The 24,957-nt window shown below is 37.6% G+C and overlaps 1 protein-coding gene and 1 non-coding gene across 6 annotated transcripts in view; both read left to right on the top strand.

The window, feature by feature from the left end:
• The first annotated feature begins 3,445 nt into the window (after nt 1–3,445).
• shroom2a (shroom family member 2a) overlaps nt 3,446–24,957 on the top strand; it is a 51,086-nt gene continuing 29,574 nt past the window's right edge. For 3 of the 5 annotated variants that reach the window (XM_056258850.1, XM_056258851.1, XM_056258849.1), the window contains exons 1-2: nt 3,446–3,814; nt 24,258–24,406. In XM_056258850.1, the coding sequence (XP_056114825.1) occupies nt 3,611–3,814; nt 24,258–24,406 (353 nt within the window). In that variant the 5' untranslated portion in view covers nt 3,446–3,610. Of the gene's footprint in view, nt 3,815–7,511; nt 7,838–24,257; nt 24,407–24,957 lie in introns of those variants that run through there. The other 2 variants (XM_056258852.1, XM_056258854.1) reach the window with 2 other exon arrangements.
• trnag-ucc (transfer RNA glycine (anticodon UCC)) lies at nt 4,257–4,328 on the top strand. Its single transcript has one exon. It is a non-coding gene; the product is annotated as a tRNA-Gly (tRNA).

The following is a 24,957-nucleotide window of genomic DNA, read 5'->3' as shown; positions in this document are numbered from 1 at the left end:
CTCTCTTTCAGAAACGGGCTTGACTTACCCTGCTTTCTCAGGTTTGACTTACCTCCCATTCTGAAACAGAAAACCCAGAGTTTCCCTCATTTCAGGGTTAACATACTCAGAGTTTTCACTTAACCTCCTTTCTGAAACAGGCCCCAGGTGTTTCTGCAAGTGGGAGGGGAAGTTATTTTGATTTAAGATTTTGAGGGCACATTAATAAAAAAAAGAACAATATGCAATAATTTATAATAAATACTCCAATATTCCGTAAACAAATAAGAAAGGTCACTTTTGATTTCATGGTGACAGCATCGCATATAATATTTATCAAGTCTTCCACCATCTCAAATTCTGTCTCATTTATTGGTAGATATCACCAAGATTAGTAAATTTATACATTTCTATTTGGCAGACACTTATCTGAAGAAATCTGCATTACATTCAAGATATGTTCTGCCAATGTAATACCAATGTGCTTGTGGAACCTGACTTTATTTACTTTGACAAAGAAATACTAGTTTCTAATCCTAATAATACCTCATTATTCATTCGTGTGGTATTGTGTGGCAATTGGGTAATTTGCAGAACTATTTCTTTTTTTATGCTATCATGGGGAGAGCTGATGAGAAGAACTACTGGTTTAGAGGTCTCTAATGACCTGTTGCTGAATGTGTAAATGCTCTTTTGCTTTTTGGCTGTCAGTGACAATGAAACTACAGTTGATAGTCTTGCTTGCTTGTTTGCTTTTCTCACTCAGTGCTATAAAAGACGGAGGTTCTGCTGTACCTTTCTATGTTTGATGGTCCAATAAAATCTTCTGAGATATGACATAAATCAAGTTTCCTTGATAGTTTCTTATTTTGTTCAGTAATAATCTCTGGCCTTACTTTGCAGTATAATATTAATGCTAATTTAACCACAGATGTCACCCCATGAAAATATAGTAAGCTTATTAAGGAATCATCCCCAATAATCTTCAAAAAATAAATAAATGGGTGAGTCATAATTGGTGGTGTATATTAGTAATCTTCATCGCTCGCTTTACTCATGTGGCAACTCTGTAAATGTTTATACTTTTTATTATTAGTTTTCAAATCAACAAACTCATGCTGAGCTTTAATTGAGTTTAAATGTAGTGTAACCTAAAATAAAGATGCTATGAAATTAACTAAAAATGTAAATGCTTTATGATAACGACCTTGTTATTGTTATTAATAAATTAATCACGGATGACTGTGCTCCAGGCTCATCAGAGTGTATCTTTAGGTTGACCTGCCAATAGACTTTTATTGAGAGACTAGGTTTAAAATGTAGGCACAATAGAAGGCCTACACAGAGAGTGTATGTGTGTGTTCTGCAAATATGGTTCTCTCTGGCAAGCACAGAGGATTGCCTTACTCTAGGATTGCTTTGCAAGCAACAAAGCTGATTATTTCCCCCTGCATTAATCCAAATTAGGTATGTGCCTTAGCAAGCACAAAGATGATGATGTTTTTTTTTTACCAAGAACGTGGGCAGCTCAGTCCGCATGCCTATCATAATATACTTCTGAGACATTATCATGCTTTCAGAATTAGGCTAGTGAAACAGAGTAAATCTACTGATTTGTTATGTCAACTGGGAACGTGTTTTCAGAACTTTAAACTATGAACTGGACAGTGGAATCAATGGAAAGCTACGAGTGCCCTCTCTGGGAGGAGATGTCATGTTGCATGCATTATTGATTCATGTTTTATGAGGTTTTTATTACAAGAAATACAATTTATGAGAATGCTTTATTTAACACATTCATACTTTATTTGCTCTCTTGATCAGTTTTTCCCTATTTTGGTCAATAATTTGTTATTGTTTTAACAAGTGACAAGTTCTCATAAAAGATTCATTTTCTTAGATTGTTTTATTTACTCAAACAATGTAAGACCACATGTATACACATGTATATTTATAAGCCAGATTTACAATACCTGATAACCAAAATAAAAAGACACACACAATCCTATTTTTAAATAAAATGTAAGGTTATGATGACTTTCTTGAATATTAATTTTCAAGGGACATTTTTGTCACCATATTTTGAAAATAGCCCACATAATCTTCCTCAAATTATAAGCACTTTGAACATTGTTCGATTAAAGTCACTACCAATATTTTACTATTTCGATAAATAAATTACTTTTCTTTTAAATTATTGAACAAAGATAACAGGGGATACATCACAAAAAACACTTAAGGAAAGAGGATAAGAAACTAGATCAAGGCAATACAATTTTTTTTTAAACAAGAAACAGTAAACAGAGATAGTCTACAAAAAAGTAATTCACAAACATCTAAAGCAATAGAAATTAAACACAATAAATTAATAAAAAATAAATAGAAATAAGTAATATGAAACTTAAAAATAGTCACCTTCAGGAAATCAGTTGGTCTTATAATGAAACCAATTTTTTTAATCAACAGAGCTGTTTTTGCATCTTTCTTGTTGATGAACAAAGCGAGTCAAAGAATAACTTCAAATCGACACAAAAGCCTAAAATTGGGCTTAGAATCATGACTTTCATGGAGATGAATCTGCCACCGAGATTTCGCAGTTTTACCCTATTATCCATCTCCTTTGACCCTGAGTCCCAAATCAAAAACAGTAGGTACATTCATTATAAAAAATAAAAAGTTTAAATAAATGAGCCTACTTCAAAGCACATGTTTTTCAATGATTGTATTTGTAAGCGCTTGCAAATTAGTGCGGCCACACACAGTGAACAGTAGAGGTCGCTGCTGCTCTCTTATCAGAGTTGGTGACGACCGCACAGGTAGATTGAGTCTCGTTAGCGTAATCCACACTAACCCAACAGAGATCAGCCTTCTGCCATCAGCATTGCAGCCTTTGTGTCTCATCTCCGAGGACGTTCTACGTTAGGATACAAACTAAGAGAGAAATCTATTTGTTTCGGTTCGTACAACAGTTGGAAAACTTATAATGTGGCTCAGGGAAGAGATGTAAAGTACGGTGTTCATCCACTTGTTGATTGTATATGACTCGCGGTTAGCTGACTAGCTCCACCGGCACACACACACTGACCACAGGATTGGAAGAACACAACCTTCACTATGAACAGCGAACCCCGTATGACTAATCAGAATTTGTGGTTAACGACTTGAATCCGGACGGTTGCGTTATCGACAGTCAGTCAGTGAGCGTTTTTTATTATTATTTTAGGAAATACTTGATTTTGATGGCGAGACAAACTTAAACCTAATCATTGGGCTAATGCTAACATAAAGAGAGAGGTCAGATAAACCATAAACAAACAAGACTTAACATTTCTGTTTAACATCGCGCTTCGTTTCAGGAATTAAAACAAAACCAATTTGTTTAAGTTTGGAAGTTTTTTTTACACTACACTTAATTAAATAACGCTCTTAAATGATGTCTTGACTAGAGGAGGAAACAACGCAACAAAGTATCCACAGACGTCCATGTGATGTTCTTGTGGATTAACATTAACAGCTTCTGTTGATGTGGAGGACTGTTTTGACTTTGGGAATTGATACATCCACATTTGCATTTAAGTAGCCTACAAAAGACTGCCATATTCTGTTGGTTGAGAGACAGGTTGCGTATGAAATGGACACGATCAACCAATACGCCGGCTTTCCTGAAGGAGACCACAGGATCTTTTACAGTTCAGAAAGATCTGGGAGTTTTGATGAACATCACGGTAATGGTGAGGGATGGAAAGTGGTGGATGTGTCACTCTCTGGGGGAGCACCATGGGGGTTTACCCTTAGAGGTGGATTGGAGCACAGTGAACCTCTTCTTATAACCAAGGTAAGTCATCCGTCGTCTACATGTTGGATAGTGACCTAGAGCTAGGGACTGTTGATCTACTATTTGGCTATTAGCCTATTGTTGTTTGAGAGCGAGAGAGAGAGACCTCTGTGTAACTTTCAAGTAGTGTCCAAGAAGCATTAGTTATCCGAGAAAATTGTTGCAAAGCTATATGCATTGTATATAATAATAGTTAGCCTATATATAAATTAAAATACAGGCTAATATTTTAACTTGTTCTATTTGGTTTAATGAAAGTAGGTAGCGTCATTAGTTTTTATTCAAGATTATTAAGGTTTCAACTGTATTTCTTATATTCATATTCCTCTTCAAATATATATATTTTTTTTTACATAAATGTTATAGGCTACTATATCAGAAGTGGGATATCGTCTGTTACGTGTAGTCTCGTGAGCTTGAGTCGTGCCGCTGTGTTCACAGAGCGTTGGTGGTATAGTGGTTAGCATAGCTGCCTTCCAAGCAGTTGACCCGGGTTCGATTCCCGGCCAACGCAAGAACCTTTTTCTTACGGAAGTTTTACTCTATTGTCATACAGTTTTGTCATACAAAAACTAACATGCAAAGATAGAAAGTTAATGAGAAAGTGCAGGTTTTAAAATATGGGCAATTCAAGCAAAGAAATTTCTTTCTTTGTCAAGGCAATGCAGGCTGGAGCAGACAGCATGTCAGCAGATATACACATGCATAATGTCTAACCTTTCAGTCTCAAATCGGAACCATCAAATTGCATTCAGTAAAACAGACAGTTTTTAAATTGATTTCTCAGGGCACCAGAACAGTGTATCTTAATCTGGTCTTCAACCGTGGACCCTTAGGGTTTGTACACCTAATTAGTCTATAAATCTGTTCTTTGTTATTTGACAGTACCAGAGTTTACAGTATGTCATGAGACATCATGAGGCCTCATAGAAAGCGCTATTTAAGGTAAAGAGAGTACACTTGTTTGTTTGGACAAATATTCAAAGCTTTATGTTGTGAGAATTTAAAAGAAAACCAAAACTGAACCCATATGCAAATTGAGTTGCAATGCAGAGGTTTTCAACCTGATCACGTTTGGTCAAATCAGATCATGCAATTAACACAAAGTCTCCATCTTTTGAAGTCATAGAAACTATTTATGACCAATATTGCCCTTAATGTTTGAAGGATAGAACAGGATGGATTAAGCACACTAGAAAGTTTTTTCCACCCTGTTCTAATGACATAAGAATGAGCTATGCATCAGAATTGTAGCCAATTACATGCACAAAGCTGCACGTTATAATTATGAATACCAGAAAGTTTTAAACAATTTTAAATAATTTTATTATTTATTTAATGTAATTAAAATATATTTCATTGCATATTATATATTTTTTTTATTAAAGCTGCAGTCTGCAGTTTTTCCTTTTTGTCGCCATCTCTGTTCGAAATCTGCAATTGCAGTCATTTGCGGAATTATCAACTTTACGTGAGTTGTGCCTCGGCACGGCACAGCGCGGATGAATCCAATGTTTGAGGAGAGTGTGCAGCTATAAGTCACCGCGCGGTGTGGATACTGTCATTCGCAATCACAGATTCTCCAGGTTGTCACTGGTGATTGTCGTTTGAACCTTTATATTATTATAATTAATAAGTTTAATTATATCAAGTGCTGTGAGAAAAGGCTATGCATCTTCACCCCCTTCTTTATGTGTACAGATGTGATGCAATGACGTAAAGACATGCTCGAATCTCCCACGGAAATCCACCAGTACCACTGGAATTAAAAACATTTTTACAAGCTTACCGTTTTGAATCGAGCTAAGGCAAGCAGATAGTTTTGAACACTGGCTGGTTATATACTTGCTCAAATTTATTTGGGATAATTTTTAACCCCAAAAAGTTACGGACTGGAGCTTTAATTTAGTAAATTTCCTGAGTCATGTGGCGTATCACCTGAGTTTAAGGTCTGTATTAATAGTCGGTAGGCCTAATATTTTTTTTAATGTTTTTGGAGGAAGTCTATCATGCTCGGCAAGGCTGCATTTATTTGATCAAAAATACTGTTATAACCACAATATTGTGAAATATTAAAATTTAAATGAACTCTTTTAGTTAATTTACATATTTTTTATATACATCTAATGTAATGATGATGTAATGTGATGGCAAAGTTGAATTTTTAGCAGCCACTACTCCAATCTTCAGTGTCACATGATCTTTCAGAAATCAATCTAATATGCTGATTAGGTTCTCAAGAAGCATTTCTTATTATATTATGTTGAAAACAGTTATTCTGTTCATCATCAGCACATGGGAAAGTGTGAACAAGTACTATTCAAGTGAAATCACATTATCATTCTGATTGGATTATAAGAATAGACTGATTGCAATAAATGGAGGTGTTCTTGTGTTAGCAATGGTTACGTCCAAAGAAATACGGGCAGCCATCATCGCTTCGCATCAAAATGGCCTCACATGCAAGGAAATTGCTGCAAAGAATATTGCACTTGAAAAGAACCATTTACCAGATCATCAAGAACTTCAAGGAAAGAGGTTCAGCTGCTCCAGGACGGCCCAGAGTGTCCAGCAAGCGGCAGGACCGTCTCCTCCTGAGGGGTCGTGTCACCACCAGTGCAGAGCTTGCATCTTCACGCACAGTGAGGCACACTTTTGGACATCGGCCTGGTGTCAAGAAGGGCAGCAAAGAAGCCACTTCACTCTAAGAAAAACATCAAGGACAGACTGAAATTCTGGACTGCAGAAGACTAGTGCAAAAGCTAGTTTATTTGATGAAGCCCCCTTCCGACTGTTTGGTACATCTACCCCCGGTTTCACAAACAAGGCTTAAGACTAGTCCCAGACTAAAATGCATGTTTGAGCTGTTTTAACTGAAAGCAACTTGCACTGACATATCTTAAAATGTCACTGCCATTGTTTTGTCTCAAGATGCACCCCAGGAATGTTTTTTTTTTTACTAAGACATACATTTTATTTACTTAAATGCCCTAATTGAACTAAGGCATAATCTTGGCTTAATTTAAGCCCCGTCTGTGAAACCAGGCCCTAGAAAATCAATTGTCCGGAGAATAAAAGGTCAATGCTACAATGAGTGCTGTGTCATGCCGTGGCGTGAATCCTTCTAAGACCATTCATGTGTGCTTTTTATCCAAGGGAGTGAGCTCTCTCACAATTATGCCCGAAGGTTTGCAGAGGTTATGAAGAAGGGTCAACACTGTAAATATAGATTTTTTGCACATATTCAATGTTTTTGCCAAATTGCCAATAAAAGCTATGAAAACATATAAAATGCATATCATGGTTTTCCAGTATACCATAGACACATAAAAATAAACTACTAATACTGAAGCAGCACATTTGCAAAAACACAATTGTGTTGATTGTGTGATTCCTTGAAGGGGTCTCCATTGTCCAACAACAATTGCACTTTAGAATGTAGCTTATATTAATGTGTGTATTTTGTAGTTTAAACGCTCCAGACATTCTAAGCTATGGCTGTGGAAATGACACTTTGGTCTCTTGTAGCGTTTTTTTATTTATTTTTTTTACTCATTTTGAACAGTGACCGAAACTTTTTTTGTGTGCTTTTCTGGTTACTTATCAACTCTGAATGACCTTGCAGATAAAATTGGAAAGTATACTGGTTTATCTTATACTTTCAGCATGGGATGCCTAGGTGCATGTCTTTTATTTTTTAGCCAATTTTAGCTTACAGATTAGCTATAAAGAATGTTAAATAAGGGAGAATGTGACAGGTTCTAAAACTCTGCTGGCCACCCTACATACAATAGTTTTGCTGTGCATGTGACTTTCAGAAGTAAATTCCTGCCATTGCTGGGGTCTTTAAGGAGCTAAAACTTTAAGTTAGGTCAGTTCGTGAAAGCCTTTTATTTGTTAGCACAGTCTTTCAGAAGATGGTTTAAAGATTGAGTGGATCTGTGGTTTTTCACATCTCTGGACATTTATTCATCAAGAAACATTTCTGTGAGCCCTACAGACCCCGTCACACTTCAGAAATTGGTAAGAGCGGTTAATAATGTACTGAAGCTTTTTACCCCCCTCATTGATGCTCTTAAAGTGTTTTTACTGGATCATATGATGGCAAATCTTGCCATAAATTAACCTTTGCACCTGATTTTCGAGATTAAGGCTTGGTTGTCTTTGTTTTCATCAAGGTTTCTTTTCGTTGATTCTTGACATTATAGTCAAGGTGTGTTTCTTATAGATAGATAGATAGATAGATCCATTATTCTGCTGATGCAGGAAACGTCATATCTAAAGATGAAGACTGAACCTAGTTGGCAAACCACTCACCTGTATCCATTTTTTCTGTTGTTTTCCAAAGCTTGACTGTCATCATATTGCAACATTTGTAGTGAGTTCATTTTTATTCTTGGCATGGTGTTTTTGACCTTGCTGTTCTAGTACTAGTTCCATAGACAAAACAAATGAAAGACCTTTGCCAAGTATGTCCTAAATCTTTTCCAAGTGCATTCCAATTGGGTATGGAGCATTTATCTTCAGTTTTTCCTAAATATTAGATAATATATGAAAGCTACAGGAACAAAAGTGAGCTGTAAACGTGCTACATCTCAATTAATTTATTTGTACCATGCGGTAGAAGTATGTTCTCCCACTTGTGATGGAAAAGTACATACTTTGAGAATGTATGTATAGTTTGAAATGCAGCTCCTGTATTGAGACACATCATACATTAAGTGAAAGAGTAAATAATGAGAGAATTATTTGTTGGCAAGTGTTAAGAAAGAAGACATGTTTTATGAGAAATTAATTACGCCTCAAAAGGAAAAAGCTAAACATAAAAAATGTAAACAAGGGACTGCTACAGAAGATAAAATTAGCAGCGATAATAGACTGGTTGCAGGTTAAGTAGCAGTGTTTGCAGTGTGTTTAATTCACTTGATTTTCTTTGCTCACTCTGTTTTTCAGTGGATTGTCTCACTACTTTTCTCTGAGATTCCTAAGGCAAACTGGCAGTGCCAGGAACAGCACTGGAATGTTGAAGCTTTGCTTGATTATCCAAATCTACTGAATTATCTTTGACAGCCTGAAGCCTGTTGGACTTGCATGATACAGCATCTGGGATGAATTTAGATAGGATTATAGGAACCTGGGCTTCTTTGTGAAGGATGAGAGCATTATGGTCTTACTAAATTCCTAAAATAATTCCTCCAAACAAAGTGAGGTCATTGTAACCTGTTTGGCGACAGGCTATCTGTATATTTGTGAGTCCGTCTGTCTGTGTGTGTATATGTATAAAATAGGGCTGAACTATTATTATTTTTTTTTTTAACCAAGCTCTTTATCTTCTGTATTATTTAACAGACAAGCAATAAATCATTGTATAGTAGTGGTGATAATCTTTAGGCACCTCAAGATCCGATCTGATTCCAATTCTGGGAGTCACGATCCGATTCCAAACCTATTCTTGATCTTCTTCTTTTTCTTAATTAATCTTATTAATAAAACTTAAAATCTTTTTTAATTATTTACTTACGTATGTATTTTTAAAAATAATTACAAATTAAATTAAAACAATTGCATGTTAAGAATTTTAAATATATAAACCAATATTATAGCTTCAAAACATAAAAGCTTGAAATAATGAGGAACAAAAAAACCAAACATATTACAAGCAATAAATGAAGAGTGCTTTCGAGTGGTGTGTGTGAGCGAGTTGGAATTGGAAGCAAGCAGAATAATGCGGGTGTTTCTAAAACACACGCAGCGTCATCGTGCACCTGCGGTTAAAAACTAAGTTCAGAATCGATCCAAAATCGTTGGAGAGAGAAGCTTTTCTCCCACCCCTATTGTATAGTATGACCAACACAATATTAGATTAATATCTAATAGACTGCTTTACTCTCGCGTGTCACGTGACCAGACTGTAATCGCGGCCTTTGTGGTTAAAAAATCTAGTTTTATCAAATCGCGATATTATCGCAAATGCAATTAGTCGTTCAGCCCTAGTAGTTCTGGCGTGAACGCAGCACAAGCTGGTTGTTTTGGTTCAGGAGGAACTGTAAAAAGGTGGTTGCTGTGTCGGTTGCGATGCTCGGTGACTGACATGAAACGCCATGATGACTTGTGATGACTGCGCGGAGGTATGAAAATAGTTGACAGGCAGGTAGGCAACATGACATCATGACTTTGCGTAAACATACACGCCACTTTCAAGTCAAGTGGCGTGTTATCTATACGCATTTTGAGCTATCCGCGTGTATGTCCACGCCGAAATCTTTTGCGTGTATGTGTACGCCGTTAAATGTCCGAGTGATTCCGCGTGTATGTGTACGCCGTTAAATGTCTGAGCGAAACGAAGCAAAAAGTATATCTACGTCTGTGGAGCGATATTTTTTTTTCCTAGGATGGTAGGGGAAGACTCATAAATGGTATTAACCCCAGTGACGGGTAGGTTTAGGGACGGGGCTGGGGTAGGTCATATATTTATATATACAGTAATGTAGTTAAGTCAACGGCGTTGATAAACACGCTGAAAAGCGATTATGCGTGTTGATAGCACGCCAAAAATAGAAATACGAATTCGCGTGTCATACATACGCCATTTCATGAGATCAGTCTGAGGTAGGACATCGTATCATTGCATTCGTTCCAAATTGGACGGAGATTTTATGGTCCTAAGCCTTTCACAGTCAATATATAAATACATTTAGACCACTTAGTGATTGCTATCAGGATGTGAAGAGACTTTCAACCAGCATAACAAAAAAACAAATCGCCTACCCTGCCTTTAAAGCAGCTGGTGCCGCACCAGATACTGACTGCTACTTTTGATATTGACATATATATATTATGCATATATAATATACATATTTTTTTCTGAAGAATGCTAGAGTGTTGTAGATAATTGCCAGTCTGTTGCTTTGAAGTTGCTAAGGTGTTAAGTAGTTTTTAGTGCATTGTGATGCAGTTTTTAGGGTCAAGAAAGTGCCAAAAATCCCTCTTTTTGCTTGTTTTATTGATTGCAAACTCTTATAAAAACGCCTATTTGTTTTAACCTTGTTTGTCCATACATAAGGTGAAAGAGGGCTGCAGGAAGAAGCTTTATTTAAACCAGGTATTTATACAGAAAAATGGGACTAATTAAAATTCCCCTCATTCCTCTCATACTGTTTATTTGCCAAAGGTCTTCATCGCATTTATTTTAAATCCTCACTTTCAATAAACTCTAATAATCCTGTTTTACACTGCATGCATACTCTGTGTAGACTTTCACACACCGCCCGTGTTTGTTTTTCATTTATGCATTCTTTCAATGCACACAGACTCTAAAAGGGCTGCCATTTAATGAACGCTGGTAAACCTATTTGCAGACAATAGGATTCATCAGTTGTTTGTCATGCCCCTACCCGTTGTGAGCAAGTTTGATGCGGACGGCTCTTCACCTTGCATACTGAAAGCCAAAGGGAAAAAAAGTCTGTTAATGATAGTCTTTTTATTTGATTTTTTACAGTAATTACTTCACTTGAGGAGTGGCAGGAACGAGTCGAATTTAGACAAGCTTTCATCAGTATTTATTTCAAAAGAGCTTGACTTTTACCTCGGCAATACATGTCTGTTCATGTTCAGAGTAATAAGTATCAGGAAAGGGTATTTAGCCTCACTTTACATGTTTTGAAGTATTTCATGACCTTTACTCTTATCTTTTCTGAGCACTTGCTCAATACAAACACACACATGCGCACGCATCCATTGTTTAGAGAGCTCCAAACTGCCAAAGGCTGCTGTGGAAATAATGGTGTTTGTTTAAAGAAACACACCACTTTGTGTAGGCTGTCCTTAGATATGGAGACGACAGCCATTTGTGGTCTGAAGGGAAGAGCACAACAGTTGTCACACTTTATAAGCAGCCTTGAATCTGGAAGCATGTTCCCATTCCCATGCAAGCTCGATTTAAATAAGATATTCATTGTACAATTAAGACAGCTTTTTTTAATATAACAGGAGTTTTCGCAAGAGTGCAGAATTTAGTGAGCTTGCACTTTAGAGAATGATAGCCTTAGTGATTATAAAGGGAGTGCTCTTCTCTTGCTTTATTACCCATTCACAGACTGAATACAAGTTTAGTTTTTCATGCTGCTAAGTACACTAAAGTTGATTGACAGCCCCATTTATATGCACAATTGAATCTGAAACTGATGATTGACGGTGATAACCAATGGACGAGACAAAACGGGAATGTGTCCATAAAGTACTTAATTCAACTGTTTTTGCTCTGGTACTGAAATTTGTATTGAGAACTAGAGCTATGGCCCAAAAAAAATCACAATAAAATTTTTCATATCAGTTGATCTCGATAAGTATCACGATAAATGTCAAATCTTTATTTCTTTCAGGTTTTAAGGCATGTTTTTCCTCTTGAGTGAAAGTTTCATAAACCAGACGATTAACTGATTTTAACATCAGAAAATGACAACAACTTGCCGAACATTTCACAAATTATTATTACATGTATTCTCGCTTAGAAATGCTCATTTGACAATAGCTTGAGTATAATACAAATGCACAAAAACTGCTATAGCTTAATAACAAAAAATACTGTAATACTAATCCATTACTCCTTTAATACATTTAATGTCTACAATAATGATATAATCAAATTTTATATGAATATCCCATATTTCTGCCATTTTGGCTTCTTCATTTAGTGTTACTACAGTAAATCATGGCTAAATATTGCCGACTTGTGGATCGAAAAGCCTTCTAACTGTATCTTTTCTTTGTGGTTCAAAGTTTCTCCTGTTTTCTGCGCTGTTGTTGAGAATGTCAGCGCTGTTGTACATGCCTTTTAACTAGTTTAAAACACGAGGCATGTTAATTTTTGGTTTGTATGATAAAACTCTGCATTGAATTAGAACGCTTCTAACTGGATCTCACAGGCTGTTTAGTTGTCGTGTGATCGAGATGATCATCGAGTAAATGCATTTGGTCTAAGATTACACTGCGGTGTGTTTCGAGATGAGCTGATAAGTGTTCATGTTTGCCGTTTAATGTTTCTCATACGCAACAGTGGCACCAGTGTAACGGTCTGCTACATGAGTGCGCAGCATTATTAGTATAGTAGTGCATAAACATTATATTGAACACTTATCAAACTTTTGTTATTTTATGTTGAGAAAAAAAACTATATTGCGATAATTATCGTTATCGTTTTATTCCCCCGCCCTACTGACAACTGCCAAATTTCACTGGTATTGGTTCTGACCTAAATTTTAGTATTTTGACAACCCTAGTTGTAAGTAAAATATATCAATATTTTTGAAGTTTATTGCAATTTATTCAAACATATGTAGATAGATATACAAGTTGTTTAAGGTCGTAAGGAGACTCGAAATTCACAGTTGTTTATGGGAGTGTGCGGTCATCATGGCGGAACGCTTTTGCTGTGATTTCCTGTTTTTACAATAATTGCAGTTTCTCTGATTGGTGGATCTCTCTCTACAGTATTATGGGTAGGGTAGTCCTTCGCAGAGAATTAAATAAAAAAATATATAAAAAATCACATTATGTTCTACAGAAGTATAAGCCACTTATTAACAACCTCAGAGATCACAGTATCTTCCTTGATAAGTGTATACATTATATGTTAATTTTATTTGTATTTTATTTTTTTACATCCGTTACCCTACACTGTGTTTTAAAACAAATCATGGTCTTTTAATTTTGCTTTAGTGGAGTACCAATATAAAAATTCTGTCTAGTACTGATAAGTCGATAATTCTTTTCATGTTATATCTAAAAAACGATAAATGGCTGATATAAAAATTCAATACTATTTTGTTTAAAAAAATTAAACTCAAAACACTAAAACAATTTTTTTAAAATGCTTGAAGTGTATTTACTTTATATATTAAATAACATGTCTGTACCGAATCGCTATATCTTGCATCCCTACTATGTATGAATCTTTTGATACTTTAAACACACAAGGGGTTGTCCATACTCTTGAAACGCACTCATTAACGCTCTTTAGAATGTTGGCTATCGTAGGCCTCTCGATATATGGAATGTGATTGCAGAAAACTTTTTTTGAAATCTTTTTTTTGTTGTCGAGATCTTCAGTCTTTTATTTTATTGCCTGGAGGGGAAAAATTTTGCATTCCTAATGCTAAGCCATAAGGAGCTCATGCTTTTTTTGGTTTTGCTAGGATACAATGTTCATTAAAAAAAGAGCTTAATGTTATAGCTGTAGTTGACTCAAATTCTTTAGTGTACGATCAAGTTCAGTAGAAACAACAACAAAAGACATTAGTCAGATTATTGTTCTGTACAGGCAGAGTCCTGTTATAGCTCTCGTGTGTATACATACTCTTATTGTCAAGATTGACAATGGCACCATTGTGGAGAGGTGATGTCTCTCAAATGAACATTTGTTCTTTGAAAATTGTGTGTGTGTGTGTGTGTGTGTACCTGGTATTCCTTACAATAAAGGGACTAAATATCCCCTCAAGGATAGTAATACCAGATAGAACAGACATTTTTTTTTATCCCCATGAGGAAAACTATAAATCATACAAAATGAAGTTTTTTTGGAAAATTTAAAAATGCAGAAAGTGTTCTGTGATGGTTAGATTTAAGGGTCTGGTTAGGGTCAGGGGATTAACTATACAGTTTGTACAGTGTAAAAATCATTGTCTATATGTGTGCGCGTGTGTGTTGTGCGCAGCAGGATAGTCAGTAGCTGTAAAACTTAGTGCTCTGTCAGCATAGAGCACAGGACACTAGTCAGCAGAACTCCCACATTCTTCTGTGCCACATCCTTCCCTCACCCCATCCCGCGCTCTAAGACCCCTTGCAGAGACTGCCAGGTCATGGAGCTTGTTTCAAGCCCTTGATTCCTTAGAAATACCCCCTGGTTGTTGGAGCTGTAGTGGTGTGGTTAGCACATGGCACAGTGGTGCCATTACCATGGTATTTAGATAGTAGAAATTGCAAAGAATACTATGATCCCGGAAAAGGGAGTTTGTAGGTTCAACCTGTGTCAGCTTGGGTTTCCTCCGGGTAGGTCTACTCTGGTTTCCCCCATAGTCCAAAGACATGCATGATAGGTGAATTGGAGAGACAAAAAAACTGCCTGGCTGTAGGTATGAATGAGAGTGTGTATGTGAGTGTGTCGTGTGTGAGCCCTGCAATGGACTAGCCCACCTGCTGCCCAAGATGCCTGGATAGGCACCAGCCGCCTTCACTACACTACAATCCAACAAAATAAAAGTAACTTGAGGAAATTATGTCTATTACTATTGTAATTACTATTATAATTATTATTAAGTAATATCCTAAGATGATATTTTTCATCCATGTTTTAATTTATAGTATATAGCCGTGGCCAAAATATTAGTAGTGACATACATTTTGTGTTTTACAAAGCTTGCTGCTTCAGAATTTGTAGGTAATTTTTTCACATGTTTCTATGCTAGACTGGAAAACAATGGTATCATAAGATTTAAAGACTTTTATTGGCATAAACGTTTAATATGCAAGGAGTCCATATTTACAGTGTTGACCCGTCTTCTCTGCAATTTGCTCTGGCATGCTGGATATCAGTTTCTGGGCCAAATCTGACTGATTAGTGCTAGGAGTTGATCACAATTTGTGGACTTCTGCTTGTTCAGTCGCCTTTTGAGGATTGACCCTAGGTTCTCTATAGGATTAAGATCCAGGGAGTTGCCTAGCCACAGATCCAAAATTTTAATGTAATGACCTCCGAGCCACTCCATTATCACTCTTGCCTTGTGACATGGTGCCTCATCATGCTGGAAAAATGCCCGGATCATCACCAAATTGATCCGTGATTGTTGGGAGAAGTTGCTATTGCAGGAATTTTTGATTCCATTCTTTATTAATGGCAGTGTGTTTTGGGGCAGAATTATGAGAGCCCACTCCCTTGGATGAAAAGCAACCAATCTTCTGCTGTCCAATTCTTGTACTTCCAGCAGAATTTTAGTGTGCCCTTGATGTTTTTCTTGGAGTGAAGTGGCTTCTTTGTAATACACATTATTCTTTGACAAACCTTGAAGTACCATGTAAATGAGTCTGACACATGTGAATTTGGTAGTGAGTGTTGTAGGCCCTAGTACTTGAGACTGGACTCAAGTCCAAGACAATATTTTCATGGTCTTGCTCTTTTCACAAAATCTGCATATGTTTTGTCATGCAAATGATACTGAGAAGAAAATATTTTTCTTTTTTCTCTCTCACCTCTGCTTTTACCTCACATTCCCATTAAATAACACCCCACCCTCATTCCCGATGATCCAACAGTGTTTGCTATGTTTATGTTGGTCTGATACCTCTCTTGTGAACATTTCCATTGTTCTAAGTCATTTATTCTCTCAGTATGGTGCGGAATGCCAGAGGGGGGCACCCAATAGCGAGCCTGTTTAACATTAACGTTTGAGGTTATTCTAAGTACTTCTTATTTCGGCCTCCTTAAAGTTTTCCTTGTTTTATAAACTCTGAGGGGGGCTCTTGAGTCCGGATGTCACCGAGTCCTGCTGCTGTTAAAATAATAAACGCAGGGAAGACCAAAGGAATAGCCACATTTGTGCATTCTTGACCAAGCACGTATACTCACTAAGATGGTTTATTATAGGGGCGATTGGCACTTGAATCTAACCACAGCTGGTGATAAAGCTTGCATGAATTATTACTCAAGGTTTGTTGTCCATTTGAGCTTAAAGTTGACCTTCTAAAAATATGTTGACCTGTTGCTAATAGTGTAATGGTGTAAAAAAGTGCATGCCTGTGTGTGTATGAATATTATCTCCCCAGAAAGGATCAAGTTTGATGAGTAATAGACCTGCAAAGTAAATAATGAACAGTCATGATCAACTTTGGGGTAAAGGCTCAAATAGCAGATAACTGGCTTACTGGAAGATAGAGCAGCATTACATATCATGTCAGGAATTTACTTTACTTTAGACCAAACCCCCTATTTGGCTACATGTTCCCTGAAATCCTCTCTTTATGACAGAATATGTATGATTAACTCGCTTCTAGCTCAGCTGTGGAGGTAAAGTGCTAATGTGGAAAGCTTATGACTTGCCCCCCTGTGCTGATTAAGAAAGGTGAACATGCCTTTCTCATTTGGTCATTTAAGGGTAAAACACCTACAGCAATAATAATATATTAGGCACTAGAGTGCATGCAGTTGTTTAGGAAATGCTCCAAGACTTTGTTCACACTGCACATCAAATTGGATCTTTAAGACTGATTGTCCACGCTGTCATTTTGCATGTGATAAAATAAGATCTGTTTGTTCATACAGTCCATATCCAGTTTACGTAAGGGTGGGCGATATGACCAAAATCTTATTTCATGGTATGAGAAGTTTTATTTTACGATAACAATTTATATCTCGATATAGCTATTTTTATTTTATTTCATTTTTTTAAATTAAAAATAAGAACAAAGAAGCAAATTGCAAACAGTAGGACAAATGCAATAGAACAAAGATTAAACAAATTAAAGACACTTTTTTCAGCTACAGCTATTTAACATAAGTAATAAGATATACTACAGAAATTGAATAATCAAGTGTATAACTAAAACACTGCATAGTCTTCATTGAATCCAAGATCAACTGATACTTATTAAAGATACAAAAGTCATTTATAAAGCGCGTTTAACAGTATGGATTGTTTTAAAGCAGATTTACAGTTATAATAGAAATTACCGTAACAGATTGTTTAGGCTTTACAACAGCATTAGGATAGAGTTATTGTCCAGCTAAAGTTAGTTTTGATTGATTCACCTCCGTTGCGAAGATCATTAGTTATTAACTTAGGGACCGCTAACACGACACCGTTCTAACGGAGAAACTCTTAACGCGCTCCGGCCGCCCATCCGCACAAAACAGTGCCTGGTGTCTCGAGAGCGCACTCCCTTAAATAAGTTCGAAGGTGCAAATGATTATCCGTTATCTCTGTGCAATTCTCAAAAACGCAAACCCGCGCACATGCGCATCACGTGTTCAGTCCATAGGCAGGGTTCTCAAGTTTGATCAAAAGCTTGGAGTGAGATCACATGCGGTTAGGTGAGGAGTCTTAATGGAGCCCCGCCCCCTCCCATCCCCGCCCCGCCCCCAATTTTACCCATTGTTCATAATAACCAGCACAAATTGAAATTATAGCAGTTGGTAAATCTGATAAATGACAGAGCAATTCATCACATCAAATATAGGCCTACTCTTTAATGTTATATTTCAAAATTACAAATAACAAATTGTTTCAAACAGTTTGGAAAAACAAATCTTTTTGCATTTTTCCCTGACATCTTTGAAAAATACAAATGCAATAGCAATGATTAGGCTATGATTAGTATGTTTTGACAGGATATAAAATATTACCCAGGGCACTCTGCTTTAATACACGTAGCCTTAATGTAACTAGAAAGACTATTAATACAGTATAATATATAATTTAAAATAAAATTAAGAAATACATCTTAATTCCTTCCCATAACATTTCCCTTAGTTTGAGATAACTAGCCAAACTGAGTCAAAGCTTCTGGCCTGGTTGCAAAGTAGTTGTAGAGTTTTTGACTGCATCAATAATGTATACGAGGGGCTATATCTTAAATGTTCTAGCCTAAAAATGTTTGGCGAGCTTTCTTCCAACTTACATTCTCCATGACGACGTGTGTTCGCGCGATGTCGCGGTGGCCGAGAATATGTCCGTCAACTTCCGTGTTTTCGCGGACTTCACGCATCTATGTTGCCTAGTAACGAACGCAATCTGGCCGAGATCCGGACGCGCTGGCGGCAGGAAACTTCACTGTGTGTGTGTGCCTGCGCCTCGTATACAACGTTATGTATAAAGCTTGCAGGACAACTTGATTGGCATTGCCTTTTCAGCGTGAGAAATACATTGTGTGGCGTGTGAGCGTGTGAACTGGTTGAATTGCGTGTGTCTCACGGCCAATGCGTGAGACTTGAGAACCCTGCCATAGGTATGCGCGTTTGAATATATATGTGCGCAGGCGTGTAGTCCTCCTTCACAAATCAACCCTCAACAAACTACTTGTCTGGTCTTAAAGGGGTCATATAATGGTACATGCACTTTTACAAGTTGATTGTACTGAAATGTGTGTTGGCAGTGTCTGTACACAACCATCATATAATGATAAAAATCCATCCAGTGGTTTTGTTTTAATCTCCTTATATGTTTTCCCCTGCCTCAAATCGAGCCGTTCGAGCCTGTGATGTCACAAGCTCGCACGCCCCTCCCACGATTGTTGATTGACAGGAGCGTTTCAACACAGACCCGCCATCGCTCATGAGGGAGCTGTCAATCATAGTCTGCGCGGACCGGCGCGGTCATTGTTGATATGCTGGAGCACTGTCTATGAGCAGAATGGCGTCTAAGCGATTGTGGTGTTCTGTTCTTGGGTGCAATAACGAACACAGCAGTCATTTTATTGTTCCTAAATCCGAACCGCTGAAGACGCAGTGGCTGTGTTTGTTTTCGAAGGGAATATTCCCCACGAGCAACGTCAATGCTCTCATGTTTGCGCGAATCATTTCACACACCAGACTGCTTTATAAACGAGGGTCAGTATAAAGCTGGATTTGCTAAGAAGCTGCTCATGAAAAAAGGATCGGTACCAGATATTCGTGTTCCTGCTGAACCTCTAGAGGAACGGAAGTGAGTGTAACGTTTTATTAAACTTTATATTAATATATTAATCTTTGCAAATCGCTAGCTGCACGCTTCACAATGAATGCGTCTAAGGTTTACACTCAAGGTACATTACGGCATGTTTTCTATGTATGACGTTCTCAATATAATTCATAATCCCACGTTTATACTGAACAACGCGTTATGGTTATTGTGTTATTGAGTTACAAATGGTGTACGCACAGAACAGAGGGGCGGGGTGAGCAAAGCTCATTATCATTTAAAGTCATATGCACTGAAACGGCGTGCTGAAAACAGAGCTGTTTTTGACCAGATAAAATAAGTGTTTTCTTACAATACTAATGAGAATTTTCAATTAAAGTATATTACAAACTTTTAATTTAGACCCTAAAGAATCATATTAGCTTGTACAAAAATGGCATTATATGACCGTCACCCCTTTAAATAATGTATAATACAAACATTTGTGTCGCGTCTGCGTAGCCCCGCGAACCGGAATTATCCCGACAACGTTTTATCTGTACAGAAGTAAAGGGAGGGAGGCCTTCACAGGGGAGAAACTAGTTGACTCTTCAGGAATGCGTTGTCGTCGTGTCCAGGCAATAGTCCTTCATCAGATCTGGATACGGCCTGTATCCGGCGAACTGCGGTAAACCTCGGGATAAACAGAGAGACTAATATTTGACGCCATCCTTCTTATGATGGTAGTACATCAGGATTTATGGGAAGTGTTCCCGGTTCTGGCTGATCTAAACTATGCAGCCTAACATTGAATTATAGAAGTCTATAGACCTTATGCACCAGAGAAACAAGGGCGCCGCCATCTTTAGAATATTGTCTTTGAACTTCCGTTTTTGCGGTCGCTCTGTATATTTCTATGGCATCGCTGTCCAGGAGTAATTCGCTTTTGAAGTGGATTTACTTAATGTAAAGTTAACGAAAGTTATCATGAGGATTGTAATGTTTAAAGAAAGATGTCTTAACAAATGTCAGTAGACCGGGAAGATTTTCAAACGAACCGTTCATTCATAAATAGGCAAGATCGCTGTGAAAATACAGACCGGAAGACAAAAGACAACGAGCGCAGCACTGAAAAGGGGCAGGGCTACATAGATCGCTGTGTAGCCCTGTGTTATGTATGCTAGGTCAAAGAGATGTGTTTTTAGTCTAGATTTGAACTGACAGACTGTGTCTGCTTCCCGGACAATGTTGGGAAGATTGTTCCAAAGTTTTAGTGCTAAATAGGAAAAGGATCTACCGCCACCAGTCGATTTTGATATTCTAGGTATTATCAACTGGCCGGAATTTTGAGATTTGCAATAGACATGACGGACTATAATGCGTTAAGAGCTCGCTCAAGTACTGCGGAGCTAAACCATTTAGTGCTTTGTAAGTAATCAGCAATATTAAAAAAAAATTACGATGTTTAATAGGCAGCCAACGCAGTGTTGACAGAACCGGGCTAATATGGTCATGCTTCCTGGTTCTGGTAAGAACTCTAGCGGCTGCATTTTGGACCAGCTGTAGATTATTTATTAAACGTGCAGGGCAACCACCCAGTAGAGCATTACAATAATCTAGCCTTGATGCCATGAACGCATTAACTAATTGTTCTGCATTTTTAATTGAGAGCATATGACGTAATTTTGATATATTTTTAAGATGAAAAAATGGGCTTTTACAGATACTAGACACGTGACTTTCAAATGAAAGATTGCTATCAAAGAGCACACCCAGGTTCCTAACTGATGACGAGGACTTGACAAAGCAGCCATCAAGTGTTAGACAGTATTCTAAGTTATTACGTGAGGAAGTTTTTTGTCCAATAATTAGAATCTCTTTTCTTTTCAGAATTAAGTAGTAGAATTCAATCAGTAAAAGTGATTCATTCAAGAGCAGTAAGTGATTTTCTATTTTTCTTTTGTTGTTTGATTATCATTGAGACAGACAGCAGTTTATTACGCTGCTGTCCCTTTAAAACTAAGTGCACTGACCCAATTTACTGACACGCATCCGATTTTCACCCAACTATAAACGTTAATTTAAGACATAACCAACTGTTTACATGAATACTCCACACAACGTGTATTTTGACATTGTGTGTCTATCTGACCATTCAAACACCACAAGATATGAAAGAGAACTGAATTCGCGTTCACATGCTGTCTGAGAGAGGCGGCTTTCTGTGAACTTGCTTCAGATGTGTGTTAGTCAGCACGAACACATGGAGTTCTTTTTCACAGCTTATTGCGCTTAATAACTTTGTTGAACATCATACACATTCCGAATTCGGGGTTGAGTGATGTCCAAGAGAGGCGGCTTTCTGTGCATGCACTTCAGCTGTCTGTCAGTCAGCGCGAACACCAACCGCATTGAGTTCTTTTTCACAGCTTATTGTGCTCAACATCAAACACGTGCCACTCTTTATTTTCTCATTAATGCATGTTTCTTTATCACTCTTACGTGTAGTCTTTTAGTAATCTGCTACCCGGATATATTTACATACCGCAAAATAAACAATATAGTAAAATCTCTAACGATAGACACTTTATACCGTGGTCACGATATACACTCACCTAAAGGATTATTAGGAACGCCATACTAATACTGTGTTTGACCCCCTTTCGCCTTCAGAACTGCCTTAATTCTACGTGGCATTGATTCAATAAGGTGCTGAAAGCATTCTTTAGAAATGTTGGCCCATATTGATAGGATAGCATCTTGCAGTTGATGGAGATTTGTGGGATGCACATCCAGGGCACGAAGCTCCCGTTCCACCACATCCCAAAGATGCTCTATTGGGTTGAGATCTGGTGACTGTGGGGGCCATTTTAGTACAGTGAACTCATTGTCATGTTCAAGAAACCAATTTGAAATGATTCGAGCTTTGTGACATGGTGCATTATCCTGCTGGAAGTATCCATCAGAGGATGGGTACATGGTGGCCATAAAGGGATGGACATGGTCAGAAACAATGCTCAGGTAGGCCGTGGCATTTAAACGATGTCCAATTGGCACTAAGGGGCCTAAAGTGTGCCAAGAAAACATCCCCCACACCATTACACCACCACCACCAGCCTGCACAGTGGTAACAAGGCATGATGGATCCATGTTCTCATTCTGTTTACGCCAAATTCTGACTCTACCATCTGAATGTCTCAACAGAAATCGAGACTCATCAGACCAGGCAACATTTTTTCTTCAACTGTCCAATTTTGGTTAGCTCTTGCAAATTGTAGCCTCTTTTTCCTATTTGTAGTGGAGATGAGTGGTACCCGGTGGGGTCTTCTGCTGTCGTAGCCCATCCGCCTCAAGGTTGTGCATGTTGTGGCTTCACAAATGCTTTCCTGCATACCTCGGTTGTAACGAGTGGTTATTTCAGTCAAAGTTGCTCTTCTATCAGCTTGAATCAGTCGGCCCATTCTCCTCTGACCTCTAGCATCAACAAGGCATTTTCGCCCACAGGACTGACGCATACTGGATGTTTTTCCCTTTTCACACCATTCTTTGTAAACCCTAGAAATGGTTGTGCGTGAAAATCCCAGTAACTGAGCAGATTGTGAAATACTCAGACCGGCCCGTCTGGCACCAACAACCATGCCACGCTCAAAATTGCTTAAATCACCTTTCTTTCCCATTCTTACATTCAGTTTGGAGTTCAGGAGATTGTCTTGACCAGGACCACACCCCTAAATGCATTGAAGCAACTGCCATGTGATTGGTTGATTAGATAATTGCATTAATGAGAAATTGAACAGGTGTTCCTAATAATCCGTTAGGTGAGTATACCGTCATATCACCCAGCCCTATCTACACTGGTTACTGTAGTAAAAAACACTCCCTGAGAGTCCATGTATTACTGCATCATGTAGCCTTTTAGAATACAGCAACAGAAATAGTTCCAAACAAAGCCGTAGCAGAACCGTTGCTTACACAATGATTTTTTTTTCAAAAAAAATAGTGAATGATTCAACAACTCATTCATAAAGACAGTCACTTGCTTTGTTTCTGAATGAATTGGGTGTTTTGAACAAATCAAAATGTAGACGATATGAAAAGCTTCAGGAGCTGTCCGTAACTGTCCCAAACCAGCCGAAGGCCAGCACAAGAACACACTCAGCAAGATATTGTCTATGATTCCAAAAAAATAATGATTTTTGTCAATATCGCACACTCCTAATGTCTAGCAAAAAGAAAGGACCAAAAAATTGAAAACATTTGCCTCTGATCATGTTTATCGTGACATCACACCATGATACCGAATAACATAGGTGTTGTTTTCATTAGTGTGTTTTACATATTCTTGCATATACTGTGTTTCATTCACTACAGAGCATGTACAATATAGTTTTTAGGGTAAAAAGTGACAGACAGAAAAAAAGAAAAAAATGTGACAGACAACTGCACATTGTGTATGACATAACATATGCATTGTCCCAGATGACTAAAACAATTGAATGTGACAGTTCACACTGAAACGTTTGGATTGGATGTGTAAAAATCTGATTTCACTAAACTGATTTAAGTTGGATTTGCCAAACAATCAGATTTTTGCTCCCTATCTGCAGAAAGCCTAACCGCACTGCACTACCTGACAGGCTAGTCGTTTACAAAAGGTGAATGCTTGTCCATATATTGTTATTGATTTCAGCCACACAACAAAGAGAGTGCTCTAAATATAGATCTATTCATTTGTAGGTGATGCATGGTCACGGAACGGACAGTTTTGATTGAGCCTGAGTGTATTGTGTCTGTCACAGGTGGAAGAGGGCAGTAAGGCCGCAACCGCAAGACTGCAGGCTGGAGATGAACTCATCAATATCAACAACATTTCTCTCACCGGCTTTAGACAAGAGGCCATCTGTCTAGTCAAGGGCTCCCACAAGACTCTCAGCTTGGTGGTGAAAAGGTAATTGATTCACAACCTCACTATTATTTTTGGTCCCTGTTTACACCTGATTATAAGATCTCAGGGGATCTTATAACAAGCGGTCAAGCTGTTTTCACCTAACATGCCTCACAAATACAAATTTTGAGGGTATGAACATCATCATACATGCATAACTCATTCCGTCAGTGTTTTATTGCACGTTGATAAACAAGCAATTTGTTGTTTCCAAATATACTTTCAAATTTTAATCTCATTGCAGATGAGACTTTTTGAGCAGAATGCTTAGTTATTTTAGTAAAGCACCTATCATCAACTTTTTAAAGTCATAGTTGGTAAGGTTTAGAAATTAGAATAATTGTTTTAGCACAATGATTGATTGACAGATTGTCAGAAACAGATGTTAATATCAGGTGTAAACAAGGTCTTTGACATTTTCTCCTCTTAGTGAAAAGATAGGCCTATTTGTGGTTGTTGACTTACTCTTGCTTCATATAAAAGATGCACTAAATATTTTGAGCAGGATTATTTGCGTTCCCATCAATATTGTATTGCTCTCCATTAGGTAGAAA

Source organism: Rhinichthys klamathensis, unplaced genomic scaffold (assembly GCF_029890125.1).
Source record: "Rhinichthys klamathensis goyatoka isolate OS25496 unplaced genomic scaffold, OSU_Roscu_1.1 h1tg000160l_1, whole genome shotgun sequence".
NCBI lineage: Eukaryota > Metazoa > Chordata > Actinopteri > Cypriniformes > Leuciscidae > Rhinichthys > Rhinichthys klamathensis.
This window is presented reverse-complemented; position numbering and strand designations above follow the sequence as displayed.